The 12,137-nt window shown below is 49.9% G+C and overlaps 1 protein-coding gene and 1 long non-coding RNA gene across 4 annotated transcripts in view; one reads left to right on the top strand and one right to left on the bottom strand.

Annotated features, from left to right (window-relative positions):
- The window catches only part of Plxna4 (plexin A4), a 427,134-nt gene extending 422,735 nt beyond the window's left edge, over positions 1-4,399 (top strand). For all 3 annotated transcript variants that reach the window (XM_048786917.1, XM_048786919.1, XM_048786918.1), the window contains one exon: positions 12-4,399. In XM_048786917.1, the coding sequence (XP_048642874.1) occupies positions 12-107 (96 nt within the window). In that variant the 3' untranslated portion in view covers positions 108-4,399. The remainder of the gene's footprint in view (positions 1-11) is intronic.
- Positions 4,400-4,426: 27 nt separating this feature from the next.
- LOC125611638 lies at positions 4,427-10,130 on the bottom strand. Its single transcript, XR_007341849.1, has 3 exons — positions 10,119-10,130; positions 8,519-8,526; positions 4,427-4,554 (listed from the first exon to the last, which is right to left on the bottom strand). It is a non-coding gene; the product is annotated as an uncharacterized LOC125611638 (long non-coding RNA).
- Positions 10,131-12,137: the final 2,007 nt, after the last annotated feature.

Below are 12,137 nucleotides of genomic sequence, written 5' to 3' on the forward strand. Positions count from 1 at the left end.
CCCTTTCACAGATCCTGGGACCTCTGGACCATGATGACCAGTGTGGCAGACAGAAACTGGCCTACAAACTAGAACAAGTCATAACCCTCCTGAGCTTAGACAGCTGAGAACCGTCCTTCCAGGGCCGCCCTGGAGGGAGGGACACACCAAGCCGTGCCTCAGTCTAGATTTCATCTTTACCAAGTGCAAGTTCCGACTGGCGTCAGCAGCATCCCCTGAGCAGCGCTGTCTCCCCGGCCCCCGCCCTCTCTGCCTCCCTCTGCCTCTCCCTCCTTCCTGGATCTCTTCTCGTTCGGTGGCTCTGCCAACACGCTTGGACCCAGCTGCCAACCCCGAGCCAGGGGTGGCCAGGCCCACAGCGAGGGACCTGTCCAGAAGGTATCAGAGTGGGGCTCTCTCTCCAACTGCTCCTGACTTCATGCAGCAGCAGCAGCAGCAGGGCCCAAATGTGGATGAGGAGCTGTGGACAGAGGACGTTTCTATGCTGCGACTTCACCTTCCGCTTGAGAGCCCCGGCTTGGGTCCTGAAGTTGGCCTCGGGAAGAGGCAGTGGGCTCAGTATTGTCTTCACGGAAGATGTCACGTGGCTCGCCCTGCCCACAGTCCATCTCCAAGAGGTCAGTCAGGGCGCTTCGCAACTCTGAGAAGCTAGGCCTCACTCCGGCATGGGGCTGGAGCGGGGAACATGTGGGGGAAGGGAGCTCCGGGGGGCTGCCTCCCACCTGTTGGGTCGATGCCAGAGGCCTCCTGTCCCTTTCCAATCTCCATGAAGCCCTTCCAAGTGTCCATGTGGACCTGCCTGCCCAGCCTCCTCCCCTGCCTGGGGCAAGCCAGGCAGGAGAAAGAATAGTACTTACATTCCACCATGGAGACGCTCCTAACCTTCAAATCTGGCTCCTAGCAGCAGGAATGTCATGTGGAGGGGGAGAAAAGAGAGTGGCATCCACCATGGAAGCAGCATCTGTTGTTCTCCATTCATCCCCAAATTCCAATGTGTCACCGTCATCGTCATAGGTCTAGTCCATTGCCAGAGCCTTAAGTGCTGTCTAGAGAAGGCATCTCCACCCTCCTTGGTCACCCTTCATCAAGGGTCAGCATGAAATGCAGCGTGCATCCAGGAGATTCTACCTCCAGCCATCTCCAAGGCTCCATCCCCACCATCCTTGAGAACTCCATAGAAGGCCGGGGCGGACAGTCGTGTACCTGTCCCCCCTGCAGAATCTGGTGCCATTGCTATGCAGATGACTTTGTCACTGGGCTGTCCAGACCTCCTTGGGAATCATTTCATGACCATCTCAGCTGTGTCTTCAGTCACACTCCTTCCTGACCCCTTCAGAAGTCCTCACGGGACTACCCCAGCACAACCTCACCATGACAACCACCAACCGTGGTCCCAGCTTGTCGTGTCTGGGAGGGACTGGAAACTGAAGCTAAGGGACCTGAATGGAAATGGAAGGAGGGACATGCAACTGACCACAGCCCTGGCATCCATCTCTCCACTCATCCTGGCATCTATGGATACCCCATTTTAGCCAGTCAGGCAAATGTGTGCTCAGAAATGTGTACTAGGTAAGCGGCGGCCATGGCGAGAAGTATTCCAGTGGTGGGTCCTGGGAGCTTATCATCTTGAAGGGACCTTCGGTGCTGTGTGGTCCAGTCTCCACCATGAGCAGGAATCTCTTGTGGCAGCTCTAGTTGTCGGCCATTCTGGGCAACCAGGAGAATCATCACGCAGGTGGTGTTGATAAGATCCCACCGTCACTCTCTAAGCATCAGATGTCCTTCCTCGTCATCCATCAAAGGGAGGAAGGAGCCACATCATTTCCAGCCAAGTCCATGCAGCATCCTGTGCTTGAAGTCCCTTTGCCCCTTTGGATATGAATAAATGCGCGTGTGCGAGCGCCTGTGCTGGCTCGCACGTGTGTCTGCCCCAGGAGTAGGCAGAGCGCTCCGGGAGATTTCTTGTCCTATGTAGGAGGATGCTGAAGTGTTTTGCTTCTGTGCCCCCTTGCTCATCCGTTCATCCTGCAGCTTTGGGACATTTCAACACTTGCTTTCTGTGCTGAGTGCTAGTGGGTGGGGAGGGGAGGGGACCTGTCCATAGGCGATCAGGGTGGTCACCTGCCAAGGCCTGGACTTTGGTGACCCAGAGCAGGGCATCTCATGGCATTTCAGAGGACATATGGAAAAAGACACAAGCCACCTAACAAATGGGAAGAGGAGAATGGAAGAAAAAGATGCTTTTGAAAGGAAAAATACATAACCAAAGGTTTTGGCACATGGCCAGGTGGGAAGTGAGGAATTTTCTTGATCATTTTATTTCCTCCCAAGAAGTCGTGGGACCTGACAGGCCAGAAAGGGTGCATGTGGGAGGCAGGCTGAGGAGGCAGCTCAGCCATCCGAAATGTTTTTGCACATACGAGAGGTTGGGAGGAGAGAGACACGAACCTATTTAACACAGATTTACTGGATGGAAGCTGTGGGTGCGTGTGTGTGTGTGTGTGTGTGTGTGTGCGCGTGTGTGTGCGTGCGTGTGTATGGATACATTTTGATTTATTTTTTAAGTTTTGCACAGTTTAGAGGAAATACGTGAACAAGTAGAAAAAAAAAAGACTGTTATGGTTTTGCTGAAGCTTTCATTTTTTACCTGATGATTATTATTGTTATTATTACGTTGTCGGTACATAACACCCCCACCCGCTTGTTTTTGTTATAAGCAAACCTTCGAACACCTCAGAGAAACATAAATTTCGGGAAGAAAGTGGAGAGGAGGACAGACCAGGGTCCTGGCTTTCCTCGCTTCTCCCTGGACAGGGCTTTGGGGAAGATGTTACCTTAATTGATGGTGTGGGTTGTGCCTGGTGCTTCATTTACTCACGGTCTCTACGGCCTGTTGGGGACTGAGAAATTGGGTGGTCTCCCAGAGCCACAACCCATCTTGCCCATAAAGAGTCTTCTTTCCTTTGTTTTCTGTTTCTTCTGTTTGGCTTCTCGGTGCAAGAGTGAAAGGTTCAACAGCAGAGATATAGGATGTTGTCCAAAAGCTGTTCTTTTCCCTCCACATCTTCTTTCTCAGCTCTCTGGGATTCTCTAGCTCCTCCTGGAAGGTCAGACACCCAGAGAGCTGCCCAGCAGGGCACAGGGGTTCCCAGAGTGAGTGGCCCTGTGGGACAGGTGTCCTCGCGGCCTCCCACCATGTCACAGTCAATTTGCAGGGTCGCAGTTCTGTACAAGGAGGAACCAGGAGAGCAAGGCAATCTCCTGAGCTCCCCTCCACTCACCCCTTCACTGCCCTTGAGATCACAGGGTCAAAATAACCAAGGAGAGGTTGAATGTCGGGGGCGAGAGGCTGATGTCAGGGAGGGATGTGGGACAGGGGAGCTCCGTGGGGTCCTGAATTTGAAAGAGTGGGTAGAGGAAGTGGAGAAAGATAGCTTCGAGCTTCTCCCTTCTCCTGGGGCACATTGTCTCCAGGCGTGGACTTGGCCCCTTGGTCCTTCCCTGTAAGGAGAGTCCCTGACATTTGTTGGTCACTGCAAATAGTGCATTAGGTGAAATTAGCGATGTGTCAGTTACTTCCTCAGGAAAAATACTTTCTTGCCTTCATCTTTCAATATGGTTTTCAGTTTGGGGACGGAGAATAACCCAAGTGTCCCCCAGGCCAAGGTACGTTATAACCCGGGTAACACGTACAGCCAGAGGAGCCCCCCCGGCACCTCCCACCTAAGCTAGGGTGCCTCTGGGGGTGAGCTCAGGGTGCTTTGAGTGGGGCCACATCCAGAAAGAGAAGTCCTTTCAATAAATCCCAAAGTTTGAGGCAGACTGTCCAGGACTGTTCCCAGGGAGAGGCGGGAGTTGCTGATGGATTATTTCTCTCGCCCTTGTCCCCTCAAGCCCAGCTCCCACTCTCAGCCAGGGGTTAAGGACATACTCTCCCAGTCTCCAAGGTCCCTGGTGCTCACATGCCCCCTTGCATGTCTGGCTGCTGACCAGGCCCCTCCCCCGGTAGCAGATATCCTCCTGTCCCTCTTTGTCCCTCCTGTACATGGAGTCACGGCCCCAAGGCTATCTGTCCATTCCAGGACAGGAGCAGATCAGCCCTCACAGTTCTGTCCTCTGAGACTGCCCCAGACCTAGCTCACCCCAAAAACTGCCTCCCTGAGTGATGGGGCTCCCCCCTCCAACCAAGGCCCAGTGAGGCCCCTATCAGAGGAGCCACAATCAATGATGTCCCAAATGACCTCCACTCTGAGAGGCAAGCCTCTGGCTCTTCTCTAGGGTCCTGGATGGTGCTGTGATCCCTCCTGGTTTAAACACCTCTCAGTTTGCTCTGAAAAGGGAAAGCCCATTTCCAGCTGTCTTCTTTCCCAAGACGGAGGGGACACTGCCTTTGACTGCACAGGAGTGTCTAGCCAGGTGAAGCCAGACTGCTTCCATCAAGAAGTGCCATTTCCTCCTCCTCCCAGCCAGCCAGGAGTAAGGGGGAATGCTGTAGGAGGCTCTGTTCAGCAGAAGGCCTGGAGATGGGCCTCCTCCCCACCCAGGAACAGCACCCTGTTGTGGAGTGAGTGAGTTACCTCCAAGGACCACCCTGGCCAGGAGGAGGCCACCCAGCTAGCCCACTGTCCTGACTCCTCCCTGACCTTCTGTCCTGTTCCTCCCAGTCCCTCAGGACAGATGACCGAGGGACCCTTACCTGTTCCTTTTAGAGGAGCTGTGGACTGTTTATTTGGAGTTTTGTAGTTGATTGTTGGTGTATTTTAAGCGTTTGAGAGTTAGAAGGAGGCCCAGTGTGAATGCCAAGTCCAAATTCCTGGGGGTGGAAGAAGGACACACACAACTCCAGAGGATGAGGAGCGCCCCGGGGGTCAGGGGCATCCTCCCCTGTGATTAAAGAAAGGGTCAGGAAGTCCCCCGCTGTGGACGTGCCAGGGGAAGCCCCCTCCATGGCTGCTAATACTCTCCCTGCTGCCCCTGCACTTTTGATGGACAGAGTCGCGATGCCGTCCCTTCTCCGCCCGCCTCCTGCCACCTCACCCCAAGGCACCCTGCATGTAGCAAATAGAGCCTTATTTTACAAGTGGGCAGCTGAGGTACAGCCAGGTGACAGTGAAGAGGCAGTTCCTGAGAGAGGCTGGGGTCCCAAGAGCTTCTTTCACGGTGCTCCGAGGGTGGCAAAGCCCTTGTTGGGACATAAAATGACCATTCCTCCCAATGAGGAAGTAGTTGCTACAGGAAAAGGTTCAGACATTAGCAGAGACTTTTAAAAAAAATTTTTACTACAAAGCATTGCTCCCCAATAAAATGACTTTTTGGTTAGGGGGCGTGTCCAAATTTTTAAATTATATGGGATTTTTTGGTTGTAAAAGTAATACATACTCATTAGAGCCCCCATTAAATTCTTTGAGTAGACGGATGACTTCCAGAAAGTAAAGGCAACAAATTCCTTAACAAAAAGAACTTTCTGGAAAAAAAAAAAAAAGAACTTTCTGTTCATATTGGCAGAGAGAGGCGGTCCTGGTGGGCAGGGGTCCTTGGTTGGAGAGTCTCCCCTGGCCTCCATTCCTTCCTTCTTAGACTTCTGTCTGGTCCTGGCTCTCCAAGGTGCCCCCAGAATTACCTATACTTTCTTATCAGCGTCCCTCAAACTGCAGGGAGCCCCCTGCTTGGGGGACCCTAGTTCTCCCTCCCCAAGAATGCAAAAGCAAATCGACCTTGGCTATGCAGCTCACCTCCCTCTGGTTTCTTTAGTTAGTAACTTTGGACTTATGACTCAAGCACATTTTGGAAGGGTTCCTTAGGAGAGTAGAATTCACAACAGAGGATACAGTTAAAGAACAACCCCAAGGACACTTGAGAAACCGAGACCACTTTACCCAAGGAGACCTAGAGCGCTTCCGTGTGCAGAAGTCAGCCCAGGCCCGAGATGGGCTCAGCCGTCCTCATCTGTCCTTCCCGCTCCTTTCCCTGATGTTCCTGTCAGCTCGTTAAACCTTCCGTTCTTTAAAGAGAAAAGCTAGTTTACCTCAAAGAATCTTGTTTCCATTTGGAAACCAACACCTTCATGTTTTAGAGAGGACGCTCCTCCCCTCCACTGCGCCCTGTCAGGGCCTGGGGTCCTTGGGGCATGGAAGTCTTGGCTTCATCTTGCTTCAGCTGCTCTGAGTGAGAACAAGGCCTCCAGGCCCTGAGATGGGAGGGAGGGAGGGATTGGATGCGGCTGCCCCCCTCCCCATTTCACAGTGTAGGGACCAGCCTCTCTCGTCAAGCAGGGTCCTGCCAAGTTACCACAGCAACCAGCAACTCCAAGGTACCACCACAATGGCTCAGCAAGCTGAGGTCTGAGGGGAGAGAAGGGGTACTGGCCTGATCAGGTGACCCAGAATTAAGCCCCCCAAGGCCAAAGGGGAAGAGAAGAAGCAGGAATGGATTTATGGGTGGTTTAAGGAACTGGCAGAGGTCTTTGAGTCTCAGAGAGGCCACTGCAGGAGGTAGGGCAGGACACTTCTGTTCCAGTTCCCGCCTTCCAGCCACACCCCACTTCTGTTCCAAAATCAAGCTCCCACCTTGAACGCTGATCTTTTGTTAGAACAAAGCAAAACAAACCTTTAGACAGCAGTGTTATGATGAGCCTCAAAGACAGGTGGATGAGATCCATGTGAATGAAGAAGAGGGTCTTCTGGTTTGATTTTTAAAGAAGAGTATCCTAGTAAGATTAAGCAAGAAAAAAAGATTTTAAAAAAGTTTTTAAAAAGAAAACCTATGCTATTTAAATTGGAGCCCAGTTGTAACTTGGTAAAGGCAAGCTTCTGTACCTTTGTTATAATTAATTGTATACCTGTGTATGTAAATATAAGGCATTCCTATTTTGCAGTTCAGAACAAAAAAAAAAACTTATTTGTAATATAGAATAAAGTTTATTAAAAAATAATAAAAATTCAGTTTGAGATTTGGGTTCTTTCCGTGACGGGCCAGGAGGCGGCTGGGGAGAAGGTGGGCCCTAAGTAGGTGGCAACCCCCTCCGTCTCCAGCTACATCACATCTGAACTCCACCCCCAGAGAGGGATCCTTTCACTGAAGGCTCCATTGTGGGTGGCCAGCCCCCCTCTCATGTGAGGCAGAGTGAAGTGCTACCAGAGGGGGTGGTCAGTGGACACGTCCCCATGGAGGCCACTTAGCCTCTGGATCCATCGTAACACAGCTCTGCAGCTCTCCCCAGCCATTGGAGCTGGCTCAGAGGGGACACCAGGGTTTCCCTTCCTCCCTGCTTCATGTCTTCCTTGGCAAGCTGCACCTTAGTGTAGAGATTTTTTAGCATCACATTTTGATAGGGGTAAAGACCTTGAATCCAGTGGGGCCCCTGGGAATAGAAGAAAGATGGGGAGAAAAATAGTCTAAAGGATGGAGTGGAAGTCAGGAGGAGGGAAGAAGGCCTCGCCCCTGCCTGCTTCCCATGTCCACCTGTGGCCCATATTGTTTGGAGGTGGCAGATGCAGGGAAAGGGAAGCCAGAGTAGATGGCACAGCACAGAGGGTGCCTAGGCACAAGGACTTCTGTATGCTCTCGTTCACGTTCCACTGGCCATGAGCAGATCCATTCACCTCCAGGCCGTAGGTCTGCAGGTAGACAAGGCAGAACAGGTGAACTCCATGAAAGGCCAATGTTCTTATCAGTCAGAATAAAACTAGGGCAGAAAGAGGGAAGGGGAAGGCTAAGAAGGAAAGCAGAAGTTGGAAAGACAAGTGCATAGGAGATGTAAGGGGGAACCTGGTGGCACCCACTATTGATAACATTTTAGGCAAATTCTTCCCTCCCCTTCTCCCTGCTGCTCCCAGCCCCAACCCCCAGGTCCCTCCAGCCTTCAAAGAAGGACCCTCACTGGCATGAATAGAGATGTCCACCAGGGATGGGCCTCTAGGGAAAAAGTCACAGAGAAAAGGGTCAGGAAATGACCTGATGAGAGTATCCAGTGGGTGTCCCATCTTGGCTTGGAATATGATGAGCTGCTAAGGAGGAGGACCCATGAGATGAGAAGCAGCAGCCTCTGGCAGACACAGTACCGTGGAGTGACCCAGGAACACCTTGGGAACGACCATGGGGCTGACCATGAGGACAATAACCATGGGAACAGATGGAGACAGCTACGGGGAAAATGAATTGGCCTCAAGACCAACAGAATGGGTTGAAATCAACCAGACTACATCAAACTCACAAGTAAAATTCAGTTTGTGACCAGGAAGGGATGTTCTTCAATTCTAAGTGAAGGAGCAGGCTGGATGGGGACAGTGATCTCACTCTGAAGGTTCAGCTCAAGATTCCACACATGACTAAGTTCTTGCCGTGTCCTCAGACACATTTACCCATATGATCTCATCCTTCATCAGAATCAATCACCATGACCTTGAGAAGACTCCCCTCTCTGTGCTTTGGTTTCCTTATTTCAAAATGAGGATAATTCTAACTGCACCCCAAAGCCCAGGCAATCAGGGCAGGCCAATTTAGACAGAGTGGAAAAGACCTGGTGCACTATGAAATAAAATGCCGCATGCATGCAGTAGTTTATTAGTCATAAAAACAATACTGTACAAACAAGAGCAGATTCGTCCTGGATCCTCAATGACAAATTTAGAATGGATGCCAGGATGACTTACTGCAAAGAAAGCAAACATCTAACACCTTATGAAATATGTATATTTTTTAGGTTGTTAGACTAAGATTCTTCAAGGCAGAGACCAAAGCTACGTTGAATTTCCTACCTCAGCTTAGCACAGCATCCAGCACAGAAAGATGCTCAGGCAACCGTAAGGAAATGAAGGAGAGGGTTCTGAGCCCCAAGCCAAAGTTACAGCATTACCAGTCCCCACTACTCTGGGAGAAGCCATATTTGCCATCTAGGGATGAATGCAACCTAAGTCCTTGTAAAAACTACCTACAGTTTTCTGTGCACTTTGATTTTGACCAGTGATCAATTTGTCAGGAAAGCTGAGAATTCATCATCAGTAATATGGCCCATGATCTCAACCTAGGTCCTTACTCAATGTGGCAGCCAGATTTGGAAGCCATGGATGTCAGCTTCCTGTGATGTCTAGAAAAGGATGCTGGTGATTCTAGAAAAGGTCTGATGATCCTTCTAAGATACAAAGAAGAGGAACTCATGCCCCACCCCCCAACCACACACCACACACACACACACACACACACACACACACACACAGAAGGGTCTCTTCTTACCTCTGTTCTGGACGTAGGCCACCCAGTACCCCATCTATCTTCCATGTTCCTCGATTGTTCCCCAGTTCAGCCACAAAATAGTGACAGATCCCTTGGGAAGCACGTTCAGTCCATTCAGCAGGAACACATTCCCCACCATAAGATACCTCCTGTTTCCTCCACCAAGAGGACCGTAGATCTGCCCGCACTGCCCCCGACCCCAGTAGACTTCTCATTCTTTCCCCCACTTTGGTTTGCCTTCTGCTCTATGAATTCCCATGGGCGACATAGAGTGGAGATGCACTGACTCAGAGCTGGGCGAGTAGCCCCACAGCGCAGACTGCTAGGACTTCCATTTCTAGGATCAGTGCCCAGCCCTCTTTTTTGTACCCTGAGCACTGTCTACGCGGAGTAGAGGATGACCACGGCTGGTTCAACTCCTGCCCTTTGATCTCCAGCTCTTCCTGGAGCAAGTCCATCTCTGAATCTTGGTTTTCTCTCCTCTGAAAAGATGAGAATAATAATGCCTTTCTCATGGTCGTTACAGAGACCCAGCAAGGTAAAGGTTGCAAAGCACTGGTGTTCGTCCTAACACCTTTTGAGGTGGATGGTAGTATTTATGATGCCTAGAAACATGCTGGTGATTCTGGAAAAGGTCTAATGACCCTTCTAGAAAAGGTCGAATGAGAACAAGCTCAAGGAAAGACTTCCCCAGCATATGGCAGTTGCCCTCAAAATGTATTTTTAAATGAATGAATGTCGTCAAGCAGGTAAAGAGTTTCTCAGCATCTCAAGCCTACAGTGCAAACATAGGTAGAACACAGCTTCTAATAATGAAGCATAGAAAGGGACAGCTCAAGATTATAGGTGCCCAAGTTCCCTCCCAAAGCAGTGTCTGGGACAAGAACTTCTGAGCAGGTGGAACAGGAGTGGAGACAAACTCATTCAAGCCTCCTGCCCCAAACAGCTGGGACCCTACTCCCCTTGGACCTCTAGGAACTAGAGAATGCACCTTGGGATGTGTCCACTGGCTCCATTCCCCATTGTCAAAGACTGCCCAGAGGGCCCTTCAGCCTCTTTGTTGGGATAGCTGAGTGGCTCCCTCAGGTTCCCCAAAATGGTAGATCAGAGGAGCCCTCGGGAAGAAGTCAAGGGAAACACAGTGTCCCCAAAGCAGATGATGTCTCAACACACATGCAAGTCCCCTGGTTGCTTTGGCGACCACTGGGATAGAAAGGCAGTTCAAGAAGATATGAGTTAAGCAGCAAGGGAGTCTACCAACACAAAACACAACTCTTCACAGTCCCTAATTAATTCGATGAAAGCCATTTAAAACAGTATTTTCCTGATAAGAATCCACCCCCATTTTTCAATCTCTTCATTTTCCCATTATTTCTATCACTACGTACAGCTGCTGCTTTTTCTCCTCCTTTCCATCAGAGTGAACCAAGTTTCTATTCCACCTTGAGAGGATTGAGATAAGTAAGGAAATCAAAGGGACACGTGTCACACTGTGGGTGAGGGCTGAACAAACCCACTGGGTCTGCAGCTCATCAAATGCACAGAAGACCTGGAGAGGTACCTCCCGGCACCTCCCGCCTTCCTGTCCTCACTACACAAGTAGCACCTTCTCCCGCAGGGTTACAGCCTCTGGTCACCTGTAATGCATCGCCTGGAACTTTATTTTAGCAGAATCAATGCTGGTATGTACAATGCAATGTTATCCCTGATAATTTCACTCTTTTATAGCCTGTCTCCTCAACTCAGATGAGTTGTTAGAATCGGGTCTTTCAGTTCTTCAATTCTAAACTCAATGTTGGATACACAGTAATAAGATAAATGATTGGTGTTTCCTCTATTGCACTGGACCACGAGACGGGGTCCTGAAGAAGAGCATCTGATGAAACTAAACTGATAATGAAGACGAGGTTTTCAAAATGATCGTTGTCTGCCATAGCCTGTCAATGGAACAAAATAGGTTCCTTAGGAAAATAGATAGTTGGGGGGTAAAGAAGAGACTGGAAATATTGGGTAGAATGGTAACCCTGATTTTCAGTTCCCTATGATCAGGGTTCATGTCCTTCCAAACCCAAAGGACATTCTCAAAGGGATGAGTTCATGAAGTGAATTGACATATACTCATTACTCTTATACATCACCTCATTTAATTCTCAGGATTAAGCTAGTGCCCATTTTACAAATGAGTTACACTGAGTACACAAAGCCTTAAAGCAATAACTACAGTTCTACAAGAGGCAAGTTATAGAGCTACAGAGTTGGGAGAAGGACCCAGGTTTCTCTGATTCCAGAACTTATGCTTTTAATGATTGCATGGTATACAACAAACAAAGTATGAATGAGTCTCAGCCTCTTTCCATTTTTTTCTTTCTCTCTTTTTTTGGGGGGGCGGGGGGGGGTGGCTGGGGATTGAACCAGGGCCTTGTGCATGCGAGGCCAGCACTCTACCAACTGGGCTATATCCCCAGCCCCTCCCTTTCTCTCTCTGTGATGGATGCACTGACTCTCATCATACTATTGGAAATGCAAAGGACATCACAGAAAATAAGAGCAAGAGCAGGCATTAGGTCATAAGCTAAAACAGAGAGTGAAGAATAGACCTTGAGGAGATTTATCCAGAAGATTTAGGAGCGGGTAGCCTTTTTTGTGGGATGCGCCATGGTTACAGAAGGACCTGGGTTCAAATCTCCAATACTGCACTTAGCCGTATACGTATAACCTGAAACAGATGGGATCACATCCTAGGCTTCCCTTCCTTCATTGGTGAAATGGAAATAATTTGTGAGAAACTTGTGGGAATTCCTGTGACATGAGCACAGTGCCTGGGACACAGTAAGAGCACCTCCAGAGGAGCAGTAATTTTCAACCGTGCTTCACTAACTTGCACTGGAAACCTACTTTCTGGGACC

The sequence above is a fragment of the Marmota marmota genome, unplaced genomic scaffold (assembly GCF_001458135.2).
Source record: "Marmota marmota marmota unplaced genomic scaffold, marMar, whole genome shotgun sequence".
Classification (NCBI taxonomy): domain Eukaryota; kingdom Metazoa; phylum Chordata; class Mammalia; order Rodentia; family Sciuridae; genus Marmota; species Marmota marmota.